The sequence below is a fragment of the Pygoscelis adeliae genome, unplaced genomic scaffold (assembly GCF_000699105.1).
Source record: "Pygoscelis adeliae isolate BGI_AS28 unplaced genomic scaffold, ASM69910v1 Scaffold41, whole genome shotgun sequence".
Lineage (NCBI taxonomy): Eukaryota > Metazoa > Chordata > Aves > Sphenisciformes > Spheniscidae > Pygoscelis > Pygoscelis adeliae.
The window spans coordinates 4,496,259-4,521,886 of NW_008824373.1; the positions used below are offsets into that span (position 1 = coordinate 4,496,259).

General features: G+C 38.3%; 1 protein-coding gene across 4 annotated transcripts; it reads right to left on the bottom strand.

Moving 5' to 3' along the window:
* PNISR (PNN-interacting serine/arginine-rich protein) lies at nucleotides 1–24,243 on the bottom strand. 4 transcript variants are annotated; one of them, XM_009320149.1, is made up of 12 exons: nucleotides 24,226–24,243; nucleotides 15,934–16,052; nucleotides 14,503–14,688; nucleotides 11,269–11,492; nucleotides 9,412–9,598; nucleotides 8,944–9,134; nucleotides 8,189–8,326; nucleotides 7,043–7,142; nucleotides 6,263–6,316; nucleotides 4,800–4,970; nucleotides 1,168–2,269; nucleotides 1–926 (listed from the first exon to the last, which is right to left on the bottom strand). In XM_009320149.1, the coding sequence occupies exons 2-12, from the start codon at nucleotides 16,019–16,021 to the stop codon at nucleotides 896–898; spliced, it is 2,472 nt and encodes an 823-aa protein (XP_009318424.1). In that variant the 5' UTR covers nucleotides 16,022–16,052; nucleotides 24,226–24,243; the 3' UTR covers nucleotides 1–895. The 4 variants fall into 4 exon arrangements, with proteins under 4 accessions (XP_009318424.1, XP_009318425.1, XP_009318423.1 ...); XM_009320150.1 differs by lacking the exon at nucleotides 24,226–24,243 and having other exon boundaries at nucleotides 1,168–2,266; nucleotides 15,934–16,105; XM_009320148.1 differs by lacking the exon at nucleotides 24,226–24,243 and having other exon boundaries at nucleotides 15,934–16,105.
* Nucleotides 24,244–25,628: the final 1,385 nt, after the last annotated feature.

Below are 25,628 nucleotides of genomic sequence, written 5' to 3' on the forward strand. Positions count from 1 at the left end.
TAACACTAACAAAAATAACCAGCTTTAATGTTTACTACACATTTAATGCATGTGCCAAAATGTAAAGTTAACCTATTGTCAGTTTTCTAATGCGTACTGAGTGCCATTTATAAATATATTCCATAAAAACATCTAAAATACTGAGTCTTGTTCCTGTAATATCCCTGAACATCCAGAAAGTTCTCTCTGAAAACTGGGTGAGGAATATAGTTCCAGAGCTTAACGCTGTCACACAAGATCAGTTAGTCGCACATATTCCTAATGGGGTTCAGTCTGTTTAAGTATAGCTTGTATTACAGCGACCCATATTTTACACTCACAGCATATATTACTTGCTAGTCCAAATAAAAAGGTTATTAAAAATCTATTACACATATCTGAAGAAAAAATAAGAGGTCTTTTCTTTGTACTTCCACCCCCCCAATAGATTAATCTCATCATGTCCATGGATTACATATTTTGACAAGTGTTTTTCAAGTACTTTAAAAATTTGTTATACCAAAAAAAGCTGCCTTTTTCTTTTTTTTTTAAAAAGTACTTTCTACAATTTAACACAAAATTCAGGTGCAAGAATTTTAAACAAAAAATGAACTAAAGAGCTTTATTGACATCACAGTACATTCAATAGTAATTTTAAGAACATTACAGCTGAAAGAGAATGGCGGCCTGTTTTATATTCTTAATAAGCACTACCGTTCTTGAAAAAATGTAATACAAAGAAATCCTATTAGGTATTGAATTCTGAGCAGCATTTGGAAAAAAATACACCTATTTACAGATAAAAAAAAAAGGATTCTGGTTTCACCTACATAGCCACAATGTGCCTCTATAATGAGACAAGCCTTTTATAACTCATGGAATTTTTAAACGTCATAGCACTGGTGCCATAAGTTCCTCAGTGTTTACGACGAAGAGGAGTCGTTGATCTGAAAAATAAAGGAAAAGGGGGAAAAAGTTAATAGGAAAAAATAAAAGACCCCCAAACCCATACACACTTTAGGCTTAGTACTTAATAGTTTTAAAAGATTTTCCAAAGTTACTTTTGCCTAAGACAAAAAAATTTAATAAATACCATACTTTATTAAAAAAAGTTCATATGCCGTACACATGAAGACGAATATCAAAAAATAAAAAAAAGTCAGACAAAATACTTAAAAAGTATACTACCTTGATCGTGACTTAGACTTGTGTTTGCGGCTTGCCTTCTTACCAGACCTTTGAGATTTCTCCATGGAGCATGACCGAATATGCTTCGATTTCTTAGCCTTCTTTTCTTTACTGCTTCCTGGTGATTCAGAACTACTCCTCGCACTAGATTCGGAGCCTGACCGTTTTTTGCTATCTTTGGTAGAAATTTTTTTGCTTTCTTGTCTGGAATCCTGTCTTATTATTTTCACACATATTGAATCACTGCGAGAGAAAGTTCTTTCGCTGTCTCTTTTTCTCTTTAATCTACTGTCGTCATGACTGCCAGCCTTACTTTCTTTTTCCTCTTTTTTGGGCTTATCTTTTCTTTTTTCCTGATCTCTCTCCCTTTCTCTGTTCTTTTTTCTGTCTTTATCTACACCTCCGCCCTGCTCCTTCTTCCTTTCTTGATCTTTGCCCTCACTTTTATGTTTGTGCCTGTTTGCAGTAGGGCTTCTACGCTGGTCTTCAGTTTTACGTCTATCCCTGCTTCTGCTGCGACTTGCACGGTTAGCTCGCCTGTCTCTTGAACGGCTACTACTTCTACGTCTATCCCAGCTTCTCTCTCTTGAAGGACTCCGATTTCTTCGCCTCTCCCCTCTTTCAGCACTGCGATTTCTGCTAGATCTTCTCCTTTCCCTTATTTTCTCCCTGCTCCTACTCCTCTCTCTCCTGTTTCTGTGGGAGTAACTCCTGCTTCTGCTGCGCCTAACTTTATGTGAAGGCGTCCTACTGCGACTGTGTCTCTTCTTCCTTTTAGGAGAGGAAGAACGCGAAGAGCTACGACTACTACCTGAGCTAGTGCTATAGGATGAACTAGATACAGTGCTGCTACTGCTACTGCTTCTGCTATTGCTGCTCGTGCTACCACTGCTAGAGCTTCTTGACCCACTCCTTCCTGTCCTCTCTTTACCCTCTTTTTTGAGTTCTGTATCAGGTGCGATTGCATTTGGAGATCTTTTCTTTTCATGAACCATATCTGCTTCAAGTTCTTTTGCCTCCTGTGATGCTGAGTTACTGTTTTGTTCTTTGTTGATAAATTCATTCATCTCTTTTGAAACTTTTTCATTTTGTAGCTTTTCTTCTGGGGAAAAAAAAAAGTACACAAAAGAAAAATGCAATTAATTTGGAGTCATATGTCAATAATTTCCATACTGCTACTTTTGGCAAAACCAGATTTCCAAGCACCTTTCACAATACTTATAATTAATACACTGTCTGCCATCCTGGAGCACCAGAAGTCCCAAATTCATCAACACACATACTTTTTCCTCCTGCAACCTTTTGACACACCTGATTCTCCCCTTCTCCTTCGTACAACACTCCTCTAGGGGTACCTACACTTCCTGCCTTCCTTCCAGCCCCGTTCATCTGGGTTGGAGCAATCACCGCCTGGTCCGAAGAAGCTCTGTTTCCCACACAGCGCATGGGTGGCCTCTCAACCCCAGAACAACACTGGCTGTACCCGTATGTAGTAGGGTACATTACCCAAATGTTACAACCCATGTTGTAGGCCCCATCACCCAAAAAAGTCTTAGAGGAGTACCTTCTGCTATAGTGACGCATGTTTGTTTTTTGAAAGAAAATATCAGGTATATGGCATTTTCCAAGGATAACTTAGATTAGTCCTAAATGCTAGCTAGTACAAGCAATTTACATTTTTCCTTGTTTTTAACAGGTTTTATAGCCCATGAATTCCAAGGAAGGGAGGAATAGCATAAAAAGGAGACTTGTAGATAATTCTTTGCTTAAGACTCAGCTCAAAAGTCCAGTCCACAGCATTTAATACAGATAGATGGTGAAGCCCTTACAAAACAAAAAGTTAATGTCAGTTGAGGTTATATGTAAGTTTGATAGTCAGCAAATACTATAAAAGTGGTAAGAAGACAGCAGAAGAATTAAAAATACATTTCTTGAAAGTAACATAATGAGTATCAGACCAAGATTTTCATATAGCAAAATAAAGAAGTTCAGACCCTCGGAGCTTTTTCCAGAGGCTTCCAACTTCAAAAAAGTTCTACTTATTTCTATTCAACCTAGGATCCTTTGCATCACTGGCCAAGTTTATCTCCCCTTCCCATTTTAAATTGAACCCAGAAAAAATAACTGCCATACAACATTTTTAGCCAAAAAATGGCCTTTCGATGTGGGCCATCAGTTCCTGAATTAACTTAGGGAATAAAACTGCATCTGGAAACCCAGAGTGATCCAAATGGCAACTGATGGTCAAATCTAACCCAGAAAACAATTCCATCTGGTCCTCGAGTGGTTAGGTAATACAGGCAGAAGCCAGTGTATGTTAGAAGACGCTGTATCGTATATTAGAAATCTTCTGCCTTTCCTAGACGTCGCTACAAGTGAGACCCTGCGTTTAGTCTTCTTCACTATTTTGGATGTATAGAATCGGCTTCTTTACTCTAGATTTATGTTTCTTGTAAATAGCCCCATGGAGATGTCCCCAGACTGACATCTGGCTTCCTGCACTAGGAAGACAGAGGTCATAGGCCACCACTCAGTCACCCTCCATACGGCTATCTTTTTATGCATAGATCTTAAAACACTCAGAGAGAGACAGGAATATTAAGGAAACCAAAAGTTTAGCTAGTTCAGCCTTTTATTAAGGGATCCATATGTCTTATTGCTAGGCCGTTAAAAGAAAAAGGAAATAATCCATCTTAAAATAAGAAAAAAGTATGCTATCGTAATAGCACTTTCTCCTCCAGCTTATGAACTGAACGATCACGACTTCTTACCATTGTATTCATCTGTTGATCTAGACTGCTCTTCAGCAGTGCAAGGTGACTGTGATACCCTTTTGACCTACATTATCGGTACAAAAGGACAAACCTTACCTTGCACGGAGAAGCAAAAATAGATCTGTGATTTACTTCTATTTTTTTAAAATCAAGCCTGCCACCTTCTCAGAGGCTAAGCGTGAACTGACTGGGTTCAATAATCTTTCCTCGGTATGAGGTGTAAAAATCCAGTTATGAAGATGCAGCATATGGAAACAAACCTCAACTACAACCGAGAACAGCGAATTCAAAGAAACTGCAGCCTCCCACTGTACGTTCCAAAAGGCGCACTGCTCAAGATTATGTAACAGAAAAGCAAGTTTTTCAGATGACGTGAAATGTGCTTCATATACTTAGAGTATATAACTTTAAGGAATCAGGTTTATATAAACTGCAGTCTGGTGCAGAAAGGTGAAATTTATCCCCCAGTCACAACTGAGATACTAATAATTTTTTAAAAATACAGTATACGCACACATGCATTTTTATAAAGCAATACTATTATTTATATAGTATACTATATATCTATATGCTATAGATATATACGCACCACGTCTGCTCTTTTAACACTGAAGTAGAATAGTTTATGGAAAACACTACGTGGATTTTTCTCTTATTAAAAAGAAAAGAAGCAAACCCCATTTTGATCAAGTAGCTCAAACATCTTTTTTGTTAAAACTTTTTAATTAAAGAACATTATTTCTAAATTTGGCTTCATATTTTTTGGCTTAAAATGCATTTTCTCTCCCGCTGACTTACATATACTAAGTAGTAAACTCCACATACAGCAGCATAGTACGAAGACATCACATGATTTACCTTCTAGCTGTTTTTCTAGTAGTAGTTGCTGTTCTCTCTCTTTTCTCCAAAACGCTTCCTGTTTTTGCCTGATTCTGTGTCGTAATTCCTCATCATCAGTATCAGATGATTCAGAGCCTCTGTCACTCCTCTCATCTTCACTGTCTCCTGATCCATAACCACCCAGTCCACCTGCGTGCATAAAGTCCAGTCTATCACGAGGAAAGATTAAGCTTTGTTCTTAATATTTCTGTGGGGCAAAGAGGAGAGTAACATTGCCCTTCCTTCACTTCCTCTTCTCTGAAGAAGTCACTTTATTCTGGTAAGTGCCAATGTTGTTTGACTGGTGTGATCAAGGCCCCCATATCTGCATTGATGCTCACTGTCTGGTTCTACTCCTTCTGGAACAGCTCGTCTATTTTCGGCAAGCAACCACTGTGATCACGGTACTTTTTCCATTGTATGGAAGGGCAAAAAAGCTCCCTGCGGAGATCGTAACAGTGCCTGCCTCTGTATCAGCAACCGGACAGAAAATGCCTGGGACCTTTCCCAGAAGACATCTCTGAAATGACTTCAGCCGCCTCCACAGTCCAAGGCTACAGAAATTCTGAATGCCATATCAATTTTTCTATATTGATTTAGAAAAGACTGCACTTTGACAGGTACGGAGATGGAACAGAAATGGATTTTCTTCTCCCCTAAAGATATTAATAACTACTGGACTGATAAGAAAGATAAAGTCAATTTAAACATCTGACATGGAGGTATTTACTTTCTTTCAGTCTGAGGTTCTTACGATCTTTATTGAGTTAGCTTTAAAACGTGAAAACTTGTGATGATAACATTCAATATAATTCATTGGAATTCCACGTAACGAACACATAACTCATCACTGACACTGCTGTAGTATGTTTTAGATGATAAAAAGCATGTTGGGAAAGATCTTTTGCTGTTGTGTCTCAAGCTGGAATTTCGATCTCTTTTTCCTGTGTTGTTTCTGGTAATATATGATATGGGAGCCTCTGTGCTTATGTAGCTTTTCAATAAAATAATAATTCCAAAGATTATCATATTTTTATTTATCGACTTTCACATTACTCTTCTATCAACTTTCCCTTCTTGTTTGGATGGATCAAAACAGAAGAAAAATATAAAACAGTATTCTCTGAAGACTGCAGTGTGCTTCTGAAACAATCATACCTTGAAAAGTAAATTTATCTAAAGTTTTTATGTATTTTCAAAATTAGGGCAAGATTCTCATACACTAACTCACACTGACTAGTCCTTTACTCCAAAAACCATCCCACTTATATCAGTAGGATCACCTGCGGAACAAACAAAGGTGCTGATAATGATAAAGTTATCGGAAAGTGTCCCATACTCCTGGGCAATTAAAATCTAGTTTCAAAATGCAATTTCTAGAAACGCAAGGCAAGAGTGAAACTCCCCCTTTAAGCCCTCTCAAAAATAAGGAACATACTTACCGAGTCCAGTGAGGGAAGCCAGTGCACTGGACTGTGCCAGCTGTTTTGCAGGAGCTTTGTATCACATCAACAACAGGAACAACATGTTAACACAAATAGCCACGATTTCATAGTCATGAGTCTATGGTATTGTTAAATCTACTACTATTGCTGTTCTTTGGAGGGAGAGAAGAAACATTAAAAACGCATCATCCATTTAAAACCAGTTCTAGATTTTCTGACCACGAAGATTTAGAATTTAACTGCAAATTAATAGTGAACAGAAAAAAACAAATATATACTCATAAATCACTTTCCAAGTTACAGCATCTGCACATAATTTTCAAGTTTCAGTAGTTACATATTTAGATTAACTCAGTTATGTTAAAAAAAAATCTGTTACGTAAGTACAATACACGTTAATAGTGAAAGCAAATTAATTACTGAGGACTCAAAGTTCGTCTCTTTTCACTTCTGAACAGCTAAGAACTTGAGATAAAGATGATAGCATTAAGAAACAGCTACAACTCAAGAGCCACTGACACACAGGTACCATTTTAACTAAATAAATGAATTGTATGAAAGAAATGGAATAACTGAAGTAACTCACAATACACTGCACAGGACAACAGTACATGATTACTGGATTTGAACTCTACCAAGTTGGATGCATTACACTGGAATTGTTCTTGGGGGATAACTATGGAGGTTAAATGTTCTAGAGACATGCAAATATAGAATATTCACAGAAGAAACTAAAAAAAGAAAAAAAAAAAGGAAAAAAAAAAAGGACCAGCATACCTTTAGTTGCTTTACGGTGAACGTCTTTGGCCACGTAATAAATTTCTTCATTTGTGACATCTAAGAGAATCTCTGTCAGCAGCATTTTTGTCAGCATCATCTGAAGAAAATTGTATATACAATTAAAGGCTAAAACCTCTTGAGTAAATGCTGCATTCAAATTATATCCAGAGAGCTTCACTTCTTCTGACGCCTATGAAAGTACTCTCCTGCACATTTTATTTAATCATTTCTTTCAACAGACATGACTTAAAAACATAAGTCTGAAATTGTTTACATTTGACCTGATTTCAGAACTTTCAAAACAGTTTGTATTTTGAGTATGAACTGTATCCACCTGTATTACACACAGCTATCCAGGGCACTGATTCCTAATGTCAAAGATGATACAACAAACAAATATGTAAATCAGAAATGTACTTAGACTGATTCCATTTATTCTTTTAAAAAATAAAGAGCACATTTCTGTCTGGTATGCTGCCTCACTGACCCCAATCCTGCAAAAATCAGAGGTTACTTATATAGGATTTTATTATTGCGTATTTACTACAAAAATTGAAATGTTGGTAGCTAGTTCTCCAAGCTGCTCAGTCTGCCCATGTGCTTTACAAAAATACATTCATCAAACTTTTTTAGAATTTGGGGCCTTCATTAACAAGGTTTCAGTTGTACAATTAGCACACAACTATGATTTCAAAGTATGAAGTTTCTGCAGACACAGTGAAATTGTTGCTGGTCTAGGACTTGGGTTTCTAGCACTTCCTCACAAGAAAATATTTCCTAAATTCCCTTTCACAGGAACTGAGGTTGAAGCATAGATTTCAGATGGGTGCATTCAATCATTAAAAGTTTTCAGGAATTTCACAAGTTAAGCCAAACCATAGAATTAATAATGATCAATGTAAAGATTACAGTCAGTACACTCTTTAACTATTGTACTGAATGTAAGTATATAACCTATATCCTTGTCTATATGAGAAAGACAGCATTATGAAGAGACGTGCAAATACAACCCTGCTTTACTGCATAATATGTACTATACCTCTATTGACACTATCAGGCAGAGAAAAAGTCTCTTACTTTGCTATGCCCGAAAAATATGAGCAAATAGACAGAAATACTTAGGTAGAACTACATTATTAATACCATTTGATACTCCTTTTCTTCTTCTGTCATTTCTGGTTCACTTTGCTCCTCTTGAGGAGCAGGGGATGGACTCCTGCTGATTTTCCCAATGCTTACAGCTTCTGTGTTTTCAGCATCTTCATCTTCCTCATCACTGTCCTACAAGAACAGCATCATACATTTCAGGAAAAACTTAGATGTAAATCTCATTAGTTTATGATAGTCAACTTGATTTACTTTGTATTGAAATCTGTACTACGGTTATCATAAAACTCTTATCTCTTTTCTCCCCTCCTAATAAACATGCAGGTACCTCTCTACCCACACGACATAAGTAAATACATAGTTGGTCAGTTCACTGCCAGACAGGTACTCAGAACTGCAAAAAAATGAGGTAACTCCTAAAGTGAAGGCAACACAAGGCTTCCTAAATGGGCTCAGTTCAGCAAATACAGGTATCTGAATTTGTTCAGCTACTGATTTAGAATTCAAACCTTCAAGGACCATGTATGTTCCCAAAAATACAGAAAAGAAAAAAAGCCCAATTTCAACATTGTTTCTTTGCTACTACAGATCAAGTAACATACTTTTACCTCTCAGACATTAAAAACTTCAAAACACCAAGTAAGTATCAACAAAGCAGCAGCTTAACTTTACTTTAAGCAACAGAAACAAAGAGATAACCAGGAATACACAGTCCCTCTTTTGAAGAGACCAAAAAGTTGATATCTTTCAGGAAATACAAACCTGAGCAAAAAGCAAACCCTCCTACTTACAAATTTACTTTTCTGAGGTAACCGTGGGCCATCCCCTTCTTCAGCCTCCTCACTTTCCTTTTTTTCTTTTTTAGACATCTGTGAACGTTGCTGCTCCATCCTCTCTTTTTCCAATTTTTTCTGTTTTTCTCGTTCCATCTTTTCCAGGCCCTCACGAATCCAGGCAGGCAGAGTTCTACGCTTCACAGCATCTACATAAGCAAGGTTCACAGTTTTGTAAGATGAAAAAAACCTTCCCCCCACAAAAAAGAAAAAAAAAAAACAAAAAACCAAGAACAAAGAACCAAACCCCCCACCCCAATCCAAACAAGCCACACATCTGACTGTGGGGAAAAATACATTTACAATAGCTTTTTCTTTCCCTTCTTTTTTTACTTTATTAAAAAAAAAAAAAAAGTCTTCAAATTTTGCAATTCTTTTCAAAACACAGCTTTTATGTTTTTTCATTAAGGAGTGGTTAACATGTACCAATCTGTGGAGGCTCCTGCTTCACAGGCATCGCAATAGGTGAACGCTGTCGGTCTCTGAATGAGGGTCTTTCCCTTCGATTTTGAGGAGGTGCAGGAGGTGCTGGTGGACCTGGCGGCCCTGGTGGTCCTGGCTGCCAATAAGGTGGATGAAATCCACCTTGAGGTGGACCAAAAGCAGCCCCATGCTGAAAGAGTAATGCAGTTTATTTTTCTTCACATGTAACACTAAATACAGCATGTGCGCAAGTCGGTCTACAGAAATCCATGCAAGTAGGAATCCACGATTTCTAGGCTACTGAGATCTCTCAATCTCTTTTTCTGTGGTCCCCAAGAAACAAGCTTTCCTTAAATATTTAATGAGTAAACTTAGATTTAAGCAGGGATACTAACGAAGCTGAAAGGGCTTCAACCAATCTCCTTTCATATTGTGCTAAACATTAAGCCCTATAATCACCATCTATCTCCAGCAGTTCCTTGCCAGCTTAGCATCAGAGCATGCAGTTAAATGAAGAGTATACAAAATTAAGGTTTAGAAGTTTAGTTATGTTAGCAGTCTTTCCTTGTAACTACAACATGAGGACAAAAATGAAAAGTTCAAACTTTTATTACAAAAGAATTTTGCACTGTGCACTTTCCAGTAATCATTCACGGATGTTATTCGTATGGCTGATTAAAATATTAAATGCATAAATATGCAAGTTCAGTACAGACCCTGGGTTCTGAGCAAGCTGTACACAATCCAAAAGTCACAAGTCTTGAGGCATACATGAGGGTTTTTTTGTTTTAATATTTGCTGCCCTGAAATGCCTAATGAAACTATTTAAGAGGAGAGTGTTTAGGAAGAAAGTTACAGCATCAAATTTTTTTTATTATATTCTATTGACTATCTATTTAAGTCACTAGTGGTAGAAGCACTCTTCCACCACAATTTCAGGCCAAGCATCCCTGTGGTATTCACTGCAAAACAAGTTTTCTGTAGTACTTCGAGAAATTAATTTTAAGAGTTGGTCCCACAATAGTAAACAAAGGAAATTATAATAAACCAGTGTATTTGAAAATATTGGTTCACCTCCTAACAATATAGCTGAACAAGAGAATTTAATAATAGAGAAAAGTAGGCCAGAAGACAGAAACACATTTCTGCCCATCTTCCCTTAGGTTTGTTTATGAACAGGAGGTAGGTGTTTTAATATAAATGACAAACTGTACCTGTTAAGAGTTTTGAAAGAAAAATACTGAAAATACGGGAAAGATCCAAAACTTCTTTGTGTTTAAAGATCTGTGCAATGCCCCCTGCTATTATTAGTGCTAAAACCACCTACAGATTTATTATGCTATGCAACTTATATGCCAGAATGAAGAAAAAATTGGATGTGGATTTTTTTTAGAAATACCATTGTTTATTCAAAGAATCACAGTAGATAGATATGGAAAAGATCAATGGATCATCCAGTCTATCTCCCTGCAAATACAGGACTGTTCCCTATGGTACATTACCTAGTGTATTTAAGTATATATTTCTGAACTTTTTCTTTTTCCTCCTCCTTTTTTTTTTTAAACACAAAACTACATAATGTTAATTTATATACTGGAACACAGTGATTCATTTTAATATTGCAGACAACAGCCATTTCTCATTATTAGTATAGAAAAAACCTTTGCCCTCAAAACAGAACTGAAAACTCTAAAGTCTCTTCTGTAAAGTATTTGGTAAAAATGTATCTTAGCAGATAACAGATTCTGTAGATGTTTGTAGAACTGAAGAATGAAAGTCGCCGCTAGATGATATTAGAGGAACACATCCACGGAAGGGACTCTGCGCGTCTACAATATTAAAGCAACAAATATGTTTCACCTGATAGTCAAACTGGTTCACTGGCCCCATTGCAAAGTTATCGGGAGGTCCCCCAAAGTTGTGATTGTTCTGGTTAAATATATGCCTGTTGTCAGGAGCAAATTCCCCACTGTCCTGACTGTTGCTGTCTTCAGATGGAGGAACAATTTCCATTTGACCTGGGGTTGGAGCCATCCACTGCTGATCTGGAGGTGGGTGAGGGGGTTGGTGAGGCATTCCCCATTCTGTTTAGGATTTAGAATACAATTCGATACCAAGTTAGCACAATTTATATGAGTAACCAATCACTCAGTGTTCTTGTATTCAGCACAAGGTTCCTCAAAGCAACACAGATAATAAAGTTATGAAGAATCATCAATCTACAGACCATATTATACTGTCTCAATAATCTCATCAACTAAGTGAAGGAAATACAAATAGCTGTAGCCGAACTAAAACATGGCAGGGGCAGAACTGGATGGACACAGAGACGCTGTAAATTTGTTTTTATAAGTTTCCGGTGATACCGAGTCCACCATAGCATTTAGAAATTGTGTAAACTGTTAAAGAACTGCTCCTACTTCTCTATTTCTATGTTGTTTCAACTTTCAAAGTAATGAGCTATTTTATTCCTTTGCATGATAGACTTAAAAGGCCTATTATGGAAAGCAAATGGTTTTGTGAGCAGCAGAACCACTGAAACCAGCTTTCCAAAGTCTTCTGTCTTGATAATGGACGATTCCCTGGATTCTCCAATATCTAGCAGAGGTCCCAGCGTAAGCTACAGTCATAAGCCCTCAAACATAAGTTACAATTGGCTAACAGAGTGAAAAGGGTTTAAGGAATGAATTAATAGCTCATGTGGCCATAAGCTTTGTCTTCCCAGGAAATCAGTCTAAAAATTATGTCCACTGTACAGATATTTATAGACTGTGACAGAACTACCTTGTAACTTTCACCGGTAACAGAATTAATACCTAGCCTCTCACGTTAACTCCTACCTTCCATCCAGTCCTTTAATAATTCTTTCCATTTTTCTAATTTTTACTGTCTTCCCCATCTGCATCATAACTGGATGCATTACTGTAGCAACTAAAAAGGGTTAACATAGTTCTTCTACTTGGTTGTTCTTTTCTTTGTATGTCTGAAGATTGTATCACTCCTTTCACTCTCACTGTCATCCTAGTAGGTCATGTTTAGCTGATTAATCAAATCTTTTTCCAGAGTCAATACTCCTAAAGTATCTAAGGGACAGAATCCTTTATCCTTTAAGTACTGCTTACAGGAGTTATTGTTCATAAATGTATGTGTTAGCATTTGACACTATTTAAACGCCCAATTTACTTCAAGTCAACTGACTTGAAAGCTTGCAAGTCGCATCAACAGATGCTGTTTTCACTTGCGGAACGTCAATCGTTCGCTAGTTACACAGTTGGTTTTCAGATTGCCATTTTGCTTTTTAATTAGTAGCGCGTAAAGAACTTTTGGATCCAAAAAGAAACTTGGAAGGATATGGAGAAAGACGAAGCTTTGTAGAAACAGAGTAAATATGTGAAGAGAACTTTGGCTAGCCATGCATGCTATAATTTAGTTTGTCTGCTGTGACTACTTCTACACATTAAGAATGACATTGCCTAAATTAAGGGAAGCTGGGTCTTATCTGCATCAGCATGGTCTTTTTCAGTGTCCCAAAAAACATATTCTTTGAATGATATACCCAATGATAACAAAATGCATTGGCACATTGTTTCCCGTTAACAAAAGGTATTACATTACTCTCACTCCTAGATCTAAGATGTTTTCCTGTTCTGCATTTTCTGGGTAAGCTTGGACACCAAACATTTATAATTATCAGCGAAATGTCTTCCTCACTTTTACCATTCTGTGACTATTTGCAAAAACTACCACTTAAGATATTATTCTCTTTCACCTCACAGACGAAAAAGCATAGGAGGAAGAACTTGCCACCACAGGATCACATGAAAACCAAAGTTGTCCAATAATAACACAATATTTCTCTGAAAACCTCTACTTACTACACAGAAATACAGCTAGAATACACTCTATGTACTGCCACATAGTAAAGTTAAAATTCTTACACGTGGCTACAATAACTTACAGCCCAGGGCAGGCAGGTGAAACTTAAGTGAAACCTGACGGCTACCTCCCTTTTGTTATGCACATGTAAGAACCACCGATGACGTTTTAAGCCTACTTTTATTAAACATTGCACTTAAACAAATTTGAATAGTCACAGTGAAAATTGGAGGTGTTATTCTTTCAATCATTAACAGAATCAAGCATGAAGTGCAGTTTTCACCAAGACAGCAGAAGGCATGCATGCAGGCTTACTAACTACCTTGCTCACACATTTCAAATTGCATTACAGTGTGGTGACATAACAAACCTTTCAGAAAACAACTTCAGAAAAATTTTTAGCAGTAAATACCCAATCTCTACCCCATGCTTATTGCCAGTGTTATTTTATGAAGTTTTAAAAAGAAAATGAAGTTTCGGCCAAAACTTTTGAGGAAGTTATAAAGAACTGAAAATAATTGATACTAACAGAAGCGTTCAACCAACTTTAACTTACAATAACTGAAAAATTACACAGATGACAATCAGATACATAAGTCAAAAAGGGCAAATACTAAGTATATGAAGCATGTAATAAAAACATATATTACACACAGAATTTTGCTTATCTCCTTTTTCACGATTTTAAGACACTTAAAGCCAGCATCTGCCAGTTATATTCTGAACTCACTCTACATGTCAAGATCATGCCAGAAGCAGGTATTACACTACAGGAGAGGGCAAAAGATGCTCTTTAATTCTGAGGCATCCTGTTGCCTTCAGTGCTGCTGTTCCTAGTGCAGTGGGATAAGCAACAAAATGCATAAGAGATAAGATCCAGGGAAATAAATATCTAACTGCAGTTCACACTTTATCTTTCTACAACATTCAGGGACAGAACAAATCTTTTGCATATGTATATTATAAAACCCATTTATTTATTTTATATAGAGATTACTGAGTTGTGTTATCAGACCTTTGTGTCTGTGCTGTTACCCATTTTGTGGAACACCTGACTGGAAAGTAGCAGCTGTGATACTCAGTTAATTAGTTGATGCTACTGAGTGTTTTGCATCTTGAAACCTGAGGGACAAGAGCATATTCACACCGAAAAATGTCCTGACAAAAAGAAAATTTCATTACATGAAAAAAAAGGAAGGAATAGGAAGGAAAACAAACCTGGCTGCCACATTCTGTTGAAGTTGGGATCCCCCTGAAAATTATTATGGTTGTTTGGACCAGACTCTATTCCTGAAATATCCTGTCCGTTTGGCATCATTCCTTGTTGTTCCACTACACTCTGCTGCCCTGAGGCTTCTCGCTGAGCAATCCATGCTTGAGCTAATGCAGCCCAGTCAATCTGGCCTAAAATAAACAGAGGAAATTTGTAAGGTTAGTATTCACATGTCTGAAGTTTAACACTGTTTCTCAATTACACGTCAAGAGAAATGGGCAACGTTTACCTTCAGCAAGTACCATGAGCACCATTAAAACTTATTCACTGTGTACAGTAAAACAAACTGAAAGCAAATGTCAAAGTGTACATACTTGCTGAAGTAGAGTTTCTCTGCATATGTTCAAAATGCTATAAGGCAAATTATTTTACGTTCACATTACCACTGAATGGGTGGTAGTAATACACTTTTTTTCATAAGCGAACTAATTTTTATATCAGAAAGAAATATATACAGCCTTAAATTCTAAATTCATGAAGATTCAAGTGTAAGAAAGAAAACTACATTTGCAATACAACTACTCCTTATATAACCCCTGATTTCTGGAATACTGTTTTATGTTACAGTTCTATCCCCTCTTTTTTTCTTTACTACCATTCCTACCAGTAAGTAAATAAATTGCAGTCTCGGATGAGGACACTAGTATGTCTTCTGCTCATTATCAAGTCAGGAAATCTCTCTACTGAAGTTACAGAAATTGAAGTGACAGAAAGCAATGTAAAACGAGTGTGCCTGATCACTCTGCCCGAGTATTAAATACACATCTCCAGTCTCTTTATCCATTTCTGAGTTTCTCTTGATACTTTGAATTGTCGTCACCTCACTCTCAATTTAAGGTATATTATGTTCTATTGTTTCAAATGGTTTTTTTTTGGTGGAGAAGAAAAATCCAAACAAGAGATCATGATCATCACTGCTGTAACCTAAAACAGGTATCATACTAATCTTCCAGTGAGAGTTTTTCTGTGTATACATCTGCATTAGTACTTCTGCCACACAGGCACTGAATAAAAAGCAGATTTTCTCAAATAAATGATTCAGCTTGGCTAAAGAACTGACAAGGATACAGATTCTGTAAAAGTACATGAGGTCTAAATGTTGATCTGTATGACTGGTAAAATGTTGATAATTTGTCCAGGATAACTCAGGTTGCTTGCCTGTATTTTGCATATTAAATATTAACTATGTCAAAACATTTGGAATCGATGTGTGTTTTCTATTTCTTCTAGTCGTTAAGAAAAGCACCATAAATGTATCATCTTGAGGGCAGCTACAAAAAAAGCAACTATCAGTCATGCTCTGTAACAAAGATTCAAAAATTCAAATGACAACAGATTAAAAATAAATTAATCCACAAAGCTTTCTATATACTTACTTGGATCTTGCTGGTGCTGAAATGACTGCATCCACTGCTGTTGGTTCAAAGGCCATTGCTGCCAAGGTTGTCCACCTTGATCCCACATCTTTTAAGTCTTTATATAGTCTATATTTCAACTAAAAATAATAGTTGTATGTTTAAATAGATGCCCATGAAATATCACATAACTGAAACTTACATAACTGCAGATATAGTTAAGCCTTGCAAAGCAAGCTGAAGCAATGCTGGCTTAATATTTTAAGCTGGAGGAAATGGTTCATCCTTTAGAGTAATATCTGAAAATATTACTGTAAGATTTCAGAAGCCTAGTATGCTTTCTCTGTATTTTCGCAAAGAAATTAACTACAAAATGACGTTCAAGGAGAGATATGACAAGTTCGTAAGATGAACTCATCTGACAATAAATGCAATTTAAAGTAAGTCAAAATATAAAAGACATTACTTCAATGATATCCTTGCCTGTTTCTTAGGGAAAAGATGTGTATTTTTCTATACAAATGTCATGCAAGGCTGTTAAGCGAGACAAAGGAAAGTCACCGAATGGTAAAACACATCGTTAATGATTACACCAGAGAACTGCACAGGTACAAGATAGCGTCCACATGCATTTTATGCATTGTACAGGCTCATTATAATCTCTAAATAATATATGCCTTCAAATCTGAGAAAGGAAAAAAAAAAAATCACTGCATAACTGCACATTTACCACATGGTCCCTTAAAAATCACAAGAAACATTTTTTTGGTGCCGTGTTGTATATCCTTACTGAGCAGGTGGCAGCAGCCCTAGGACCTGATGGCATGGGAGCTCCAGAACCTGCTTTAAGTGAAGCTCCAGGACCAGCTTTGCAAGAATTCGATGAGGCACAGCAATCTACCAGGTAGGTATGTCTGTAATGGCATACCAGTTCCTTCCGGTCATTTGTACCTCTGGTGTACACCTAACCTGCTACGCATGGAGGACCAGAGAGCGGCCACCTACACTGCTCCAAACAGCTTTTCTGAAGACAAAGCCTGGGCACAGTTTTGGGAACACTTCACTCCAGCAACTGTTCCCAATGCCAGTATGGGTAAGACTGCACCAAGCGCGACTCCCTCTGCCCTTCCCAGTCTGTTAACAACTTCTCAACAGGCTTTCCACTCTCAATGAATATATCCTCACGCCACTCAACACACACTCCTCGATTTCATGCTATAAAAGCATCACCCATGAAGGCTGTTTCAAACACTCCAAACTTAAAAAAACCAGGAAAATTCATTCCCTGAGGTCACAGGAGCAGCACACAAGACCTAGTCGACGCTTGCAGCCAAGTGCAATATAGAATAGATGAATACAGCCTGTCCGCTTCAGAGGAAGCTAGCTCAAAGCAGCCGGTGCCACTTGGGTGGCCAGCCAGGAACATAACCCCAGCCGTTCTTACCGAGCAGGACGCACGCAGCCCCAGAGACAGAGCCGGCTCTCGGCAGACACAAGAAGAGCAATCAGAGTGGATCCTGCTTGCAAAGGGATCTCGTGCTTAGTGCTTATGCATTCATATAAATAATTGCATGATTGTAAGGAAGAGAGCATCACACTACAAAAATGCACAACAAAAAAAGCTGTACATAACGTTGTGGGGTGTTGGGCCATGCAGAGATGAATGCAAGCTCACATTTTACATACTTCTGTCAAATCTTATTTTTAATCTGAAAAACTGGAGATGACCTTTGTTTTGAGACCGCTTACATTCAAGCCAGTACAAAAACTACACGTGTATGGCTCAGCAAAATTCAGTTGCAAATGCATTTCTGCGGGCTTTAAACAAGACCAGATGAACTTCGGGAATGGGGGGGAGTATTGGGCAAAACCTACTTTTCTACTTCCACAATCTTTTCTTGCCAAATTAAGTATTTGGGTTTTTTCCTTTCCCACGATATCTTTATGTTATTCAAACTTTTAGTAGGTGAAGACAGTGTCCTTCTTTTGGGGTTTTTTTTTGTTTGTTTTAAACATTTTGATCTGTAGCTAGGAAGTCAACTTTCTTACACCAGTTGAGAGAAAAAGGTGGCTAACACACACTTAATCAGACATTTAAGCTGGCCCTGCCACTCCTAGCTCTCTGAGTACTCATATATACATATTTCATACACAAAGTATGAAAAAGTCATTTCTCATACTAATTTCTCACCCAAAAGTAAGAAAAAAGTAACTGTTTCTTCCTCCCCTCAATTCATTTTTCCACCCAGAATCCAAATTCTTTCAAATGTCAAAATAAACTTGTTTACATCTTAAAACAAAGTTTTAACAATTGTGGTTCAAGATAACCACTAGCCTTAAAAGCACTGCACAGCCTCACAGTGCTGCTCCCTTTGTTTCCAGCTGTTAAATCACACTAGCAATAATAAAAATGTATTTCAGCAATTCTGGTATCACTTTTTTACCTAAATACATAATACCTTGGAAGAAGTTTGTGAAAGTTCACTAAAATAAACTCAGCGAAAGATTTAGAAGATTAAATTATTCCACCAATACTGTAAGAGGCAGGTTTGCATATAATTGAATGCCAAAAAAATAGATTTTTTTAAACAGTTAAAGAAATTGTCAACTTCTCTTATGGAAGCATAGCAATATTAAGAGCACCTCTACAAATTCAACTGAATTGGAACCTCCTACACACAGTTTTTACTTGATTGGATCAGATGAGATTTATTTTTATTGGACTGGCTCTATCTCTGTCCTAAAATCTTGGACATTCAGGATTTTTTTTTTTTTTACATGCTCCAGCTAACACTATTAGCTTGTAATAAACTTTTGTACCTGTTAAAACACTTACCAGTTATCTGTTTCTCATGGATTCTGCACTGAAAAGGATGTTTAGTATTCTAGCCCTTTTTCCTTTATTCTCTCACTATGAACAAACAGAAGCACTAGTTTGGAGCGTAGGAAGGTCTAAGGTAACAAATTCCTCCAAATCTCCTCTGTATAACCTGCCCCCGAGATAGCAACTATCTTACTATTTTACAAGGTGTTCAAAGAAATTAATTCAACTTTTTCTGTGGGGGAGATAAATTATTCTGCAGCTATATCAATTGGCATCTGCAAAGGTGACCAAGAGACACAGAAAACAGACAGTGACTTTAGGCAGCAGCAGCAACTTGTTCCCCTCCTGGCTTCCCTCTCAGCAAGTTACCATGCCCTAGGCCGCTGAGGCCAAGTCCGTGCTCCTAAGGGAAGTGGTGCCAAAGGACTGACCCAGGCCACCTAGCACTCCTCCGGGCTGCTCCCAAGCACATTTCAGGTGTCAGCATGGACCTGGGACCCAGCGGGCAGCTGGGACGTGTCCCGTCTGGTTTGGAAGGTCAGAGACTTTCACTCAGTGCCAGCTGGCTTCCGGGCCAGAGAAAAAAACCCAGTTGGGTTTTAGTTGTTAGCATATATAGCTGCTTCTCCATCACTCTGCAATATAATATGGCCTAGAGTCTTCAACTCTCCCCAGAGAGATTATTTCACCTTATTATTGCTATTTTGGGAAGAGAAATCAGGTGGGGAAGTGCAAAGCAAGAGGTCAAGACATGGAGCCCATTTCTATTTTGATGTGCAACAGTTTGACAAGACAGCAACAACTGTGCAAAACCTTGAAGAACTTCAACATTTGGTTAATTCAATTTATGCCATCCAGAGCAGACTGATTGAAAATCACTGTCATTCGAAACTGCTAGTTTTAGTTTGTGAACTGTACTTGAAAGCTTTTAATTCTGTATTGCATTTGTACTTTCAATGTTTTCCTGAAGAAATGTTGATTTGCATAGGTTGGCAACTATAAAACATGCTGGCTTTCAAGTACACAGATTCATTACCAAATTTAATATAAAAACTTTCTTTACTACTCAGAAGTATGTACTACACAAATTCTTAAGCAATTACATCACTTTCTTTATGCATCTGTATATGTACACACAAAAGCCCTTTTTTAAATATCATGTGAAAACTGGCCAAAACTATTTCAAATTTTCTATTTATTTTAACTCATCTTCATTGTTGTGCTATTTTTTGGACAGAAGCAGGAAATGCAGAAGGAAGGAACAAAATTAGCATCTTAAAATGTTTATAAAGCTAACCTTAAGATATACTGGCTAAAGAAGACCACATGTATTCAAATTCTTTTAGTATTTAAAACTAAACGATATATTTTAATATGCACTATTCAAAGCTAGTGAACAGAAGAGGTTTGTTCTAAGGCCTCCTTCTATATGGTGACCTGAAACAGCAGGACACCATCACTTTCTGAGAAACAGATTTCCCCGCTTTTTTGCTCCCTGCTTGGTTTTCTGCACTTTTTCCAAGTTTTTACTAATCAGTATATGGTAAACGTGAAAAAGGTACTTGATGAAAAGTCTCCTCACTTACTACAGGAAGGCTACAGGCATTTAAAGGTGGTTTGTTGTCTTCACAAATTGTTTTTCTAAGCACTGCAGTGTTTAATGGTTTAATCGGTTTTTCAGTTTCAGAGGCAAACAAACTGGCTTTAGCTCTTCGTTTTAAGTTACCATATTCTAAGAGATAACAAAATAGATCTTATATTCACACATCTATTGAATTACATGCACATAGGCTATTTGATGTCACTCTTTTTTACATAAAAGTAATGTAACTTTGTATACTGCTTGTGAAACTTTACTGAGGGAAGTATAAAATTTTCAACAGAAGCTCAATATTCTCCCATCAGACATCACTGACATTTTCCTTTGCTAGTGATACTATTTTAAAGATGTCAAAAATAAAAACAGACCAAGGCAAGCCTTACCATAATGAACAAACCAGACGTGAGAGTTAGCAAAATCACACTTTTGAACCTCAGTGCCATAAACTGGAAAGGGCACAAACTACTTCTGAAAGAACTCATGAAACACAGCGAAGAAAATGTAGCCTGTTCTCAGTAATTTTAAATTTACTGCAAGGGATTCACCCCCAATACTGAGGGTGCCTCCCCTCACTAAATCAGTAACAAAGGCTTGAAACAGCTGAAACCTCTTGTACTAATGTATGTGACAAGAAGCAAACATTATTTTCCTGAGACACATCAAGTAGTAATAATGGAGAAAAAAGAATCAATGTCCTCTCCCACCTAATTAAAATCTGCATTGCCAAAACTAACTTAGGATGCTGCCACACAAATTATAAATAAGTTTTAATTTTTTTACAAAGTTCCCAAATCAGCACCACCTGAAAGAAAGAGGCTTCACCTAACACAATGGACAGCTCTAAGCCTACTTCCCACTAGCAACACAAGGCCAAATACACAGCAGAGCATCCAAATCACAGTGAAACAAGCTTTATTTTCCACTGAAAGGGGGGAAAAATGAATACTGGCTAAAATCTACTACATTCAAACATTAGCAAGACATTTACTAACAGAGGAGTACATCAACCAAGAAGTCATTAAGACACTCTGGTTCTGATGTCACCAGTGCATACAACAGGTTTTGAAAAGCAAACAGGTTCAAAGAATAGATGCATTTTACAGGTACCTACTTGCAAAGGAAAATGCAGACACTACCCTCCCTTATGATGATGGGTTAAGGTTCTTTTACTTAGCTGTTCTGCCCTCCAATTCAATTGGATATAGCCTTTCTGCTTTCTCTCTCTCTAGCAAACACGAATAAACAAAGGAACATTTATTGGTGCTTCAAGAGCCGTTCCCTGATGTCAGATCACAGAACAGGAACCTGAATCTATTAAAAATCTGTTTACCAATGAAGAAACAGAAGCCAATTCAGGATTCTTTTTGTTTTATACCGAAACACAATCACATGGGAAAAACACCCCATCAATTCACATTTAATTTCAGTTACATGTACTTAACATTATGAAAAGTTAATGTGGTATCTCAAAACTTTGCTAGAGTTTTTGAAATATGTTCTATTGTATCTTTAAAAAAAAAAGATTCCTATTCAAAGGCTGGACCTACTGGAACTTTATTCAAAGGCAGGATCTGCTGAAGTTTTATTATAGCAAATTACTGGTACTAAAACGTGCTTTGAGAGGACTGCTGGTGAAAGCTCCCCTGCTGGCGATAAAAGCTGACATAGTGGCATAGATAGGACTTACCTTGATTCCCAGCAAATAGCAACCTCTGAGAACCAACAGCACCCAGAAAAATTTAAAGTTGTTGTCAAACTCTCTACTTTAGTCTTTTACCCAACAAAAAGCTAGGTTAAGACAGAGAAAGAAGAGATATTTTAAAAGGCACCTTTCCACTCCTCTCCTCGATTGTGATGTGCATCTCAGCTATAGATTACACCTCAGTGTTAACCTGTTCTTTTAGGAAAAAAGGCATCTCCTTCAACCTGCCTTTTGTCACCAAATAAGGTATTTTCCGATACGGTTGTATGATGTGTCCAGACACACCACACACACTGAAAAGTAAACAACTAGAAGCTACTTACCAGTAACCAGAATTTTGAGTGATAATTCACATGCTCACCTTTAACTCTGGGAGACTCCCCCCAGCACTCCCCACAAAACACAGTTACCTTGAAGCAAATTACAGACTTTCACACCGATGGGAATGCCACCCTGTCAAGCAGAGCATGGTTTCCTGATAATTTCCCAACGGCACAGTGCTTGGTGAAGGCCCCCATAGTCAGTTGCCCACTGATGTCAAAGATGGGCCCATTTTTTTAGACAAGGCCACCAACAGAACTTGAGCTCTAACGGATTCACTCAGATCCCTTGGACAGCTCTACGTCAGCATTTTCATAGTGAAAGCTCATAAAATCTGTTATCCAGTTCAACAGCACTTGTGCAGAGGTAACTATGCTCAGACCTCTCAACAATGGAGAGGAGCAATCTTAGGGAGCGAAGCTCAGTCCTGCGAATGTCAAAAGACAAAGCCCACTTGTCATCCTGGAGATGCTATCTTCCTTACAGGCCTTATGACATTGGCTGCAGCAGAACTGAAAAGTATCAAGAAATTTCCCCTGGAAAGATAAGCAAGACCTGCCCCTAAACAGAATTTAATAGAGCTAATGGATAATCTGAATTGCTCCGATTCATGCAGATAGTCCAAGACAAGAAGCACAGAGACTTAACGAAGTTAGCTCAGCTCCAGAAGAGCATCAGGAAGATAACTAACCGCACCTAGTTGGCCAGATGAGTACATCTAGCAGACTCACTCTTGCTCCTTCCAAGAACCTCCCGTCATTGTGACAATATGCTTCTCCCCAGTACGAACGTTCCACAGCACCAGAACTACGCAGAACACCTTACACATCAACAGCTTCTGCAGAAGAAGCGATCTGGAGATTCTGAATGGCTTGTCCCAGGAAATTCATGGAAGTGAAATATCTTGGCAATGAAAAACAACTGTTCTTTGGAAGATGAAATTAAATAGGATATTTGTTAGAAGCAAGACTACCTCAACTCCAAGAAATCAGGAGACAGCCTAGGACTCAGGCTGTCCCTAGGAGGAAAGTAGCAGGCACCTTCTGCTGTGTGATTGAGCTGAAGAGATCAAGGTTAGGAACTCCTACATCAGACATCAATACCATTTGACCAGATCTCGAGGACACAATCTGGCAGTCTGGTTTATTCAACCCTGTAGACAGACAGACTAATGACAGATGATTCTGGACACTACAGAACCAGAGCCAATAATCAAGTGCTTTCTGATGCAGAAGAGAGGCTGTTGCATCACCTTTCCGATAACATTACTCATCATCCCTGAATGGCAGGTCCATATGTGACGTGATACGGCCTGACAAGTTTTACTTGCAATCTGAGCTCTAATACATAGGTGCAGAAGTTCTTCTGGTGACTAAATTCTTGTCTTGCAGGCCTTCCAAACAGGCATTGCATTTTAGCAAAGAATTATCCATTACCTAAATAAACAAAGAAGCTGAAACCACAGGCCATCATGCATACTTTGAGAACCCCTACACAGCTAGTCTTTGGACCCCAGGGTTTAAAGACAACACATTCTTTTTGATATTCCATTCATAGGTCAGATATCTAGGTAAAAAAACAGATGTTCCACCTCCTCTAAGATAACCTACCATTGCAGCCATAACTTTTTGACTAGCTTTAGGTCTACAGAGTAGCTGAAAGGAAGGACCCCAAGAGGTAGGAGCCCTGGTTCGTAATAAACTGCAAGTACTGTTTTTGAAACAAATTAATATTAAATAATCATTGTCATTAGCTAGGTAATCTTTTGGCATGAGCTCAAGACAACACAAGCAGCAAAGGTACATCAGCCTCTGTTTGATGTTCTTTGTGGAATTCCTGGGCTGCAGGGAGTCATCTATGTCACACCTTGAGAAGGATCTCAAAAGCACCGCATACTCTGTGGGCAGAGTTTCTCTGTCCCATACAGGCTTAGGCTCTGGATAAGGACCTAAAGGAAAATGAGAGGTCTCAGAAGCAGAGGTCCTTGAAATCAACAGCCTGATCTCTTGATCTTTTGTGGGAGCGCCTTGTTCTAATGTAAGGTCTTTTCCTTTCATTCAAGGTAGTTGATATTGACTCTGTGAAGTTTTAGCACAGTGACTGTGAATTTTGTGGAACCATTGAGTTGCAAACAGGAGACATCTAACCATACAATCACAACACCTGGAGCAAAGCAGTTAGTAGAAACACAACAATCAGATCAATGCCACCAAGAGTTCAAGCTGAACAGTGTTGCTTGAGAGCTGTTTTTCCCCCCTTCCTCCCACTATGCTATTGCTTCATCAAGGTCATGATAGCATAGACATCACTGACGAGGCTGGAAGGACTAGTGGATAAATTCCCTAGGGATACAACCCCAACAGTTCATGTTTCTCCCAAGGAATTACACAGAGCGGCTCATCCATGGTATTATCAACATCCAACGATATCAATAGCCATCTGACTCTGGAGTCCAAAGTCAATAAAGGACACAGACTGTACAAACTCCAAGAATATCTATCTCAATGTGCTCCAAACTGGAGGCACTTCTTCCATGACTCTGTCACTGGAATAAGGAATACTATAAGAATCTGTACACAACAGGTGTGACTGAGAAGAGAGATGCAAAGGAAAAACGGCCTTGCACACTTGGAGAGCCCCTCTACCAAGAAGAAAAATTTAATGCAGAAAGGGTATGTCGTGGTTTAACCCCAGCTGGCAACTGAGCACCCCTCAGCCGCTCGCTCACTCCCCCTCAGTGGGATGGGGGAGAGAATCGGAAGGGTAAAAGTGAGAAAACTCATGGGTTGAGATAAAGACAGTTTAATAGGTAAAGCAAAAGCCGCGCACGCACACAAAGCAAAACAAGGAATTCATTCACTCCTTCCCATGGGCAGGCAGGTGTTCAGCCATCTCCAGGAAAGCAGGGCTCCATCACGCGTAACGGTTACTTGGGAAGACAAACGCCATCACTCCAAACGTCCCCCCCCTTCCTTCTTCTTCCCCCAGCTTTATATGCTGAGCATGACATCATACGGTGTGGAATATCCCTTTGGTCAGTTGGGGTCAGCTGTCCCGGCTGTGTCCCCTCCCAACTGCTTGTGCACCCCCAGCCTACTCGCTGGTGGGGTGGGGTGAGAAGCAGAAAAGGCCTTGACTCTGTGTAAGCACTGCTCAGCAGTAATGAAAACATCCCTGTGTTATCAACACTGTTTCCAGCACAAAGCCAAAACGAAGCCCCATACTAGCTACGTTTTTTCTGTGAAGAAAATTAACTCTATCCCAGCCAA

What these genes read in the sequence shown, in the direction of transcription:
- PNISR (XM_009320149.1), bottom strand. Translation starts at nt 16,021, where the DNA reads ATGTGGGATCAAGGTGGACAACCTTGGCAGCAATGGCCTTTGAACCAA. An exon ending in TGAACCAGTTTGACTATCAG is followed by an intron (nt 9,599 to 11,268) that starts GTGAAACATATT and finishes TTACTCTTTCAG; the next exon opens with CATGGGGCTGCTTTTGGTCC. An exon ending in GGCTTCCCTCACTGGACTCG is followed by an intron (nt 4,971 to 6,262) that starts GTAAGTATGTTC and finishes TTATGCACGCAG; the next exon opens with GTGGACTGGGTGGTTATGGA.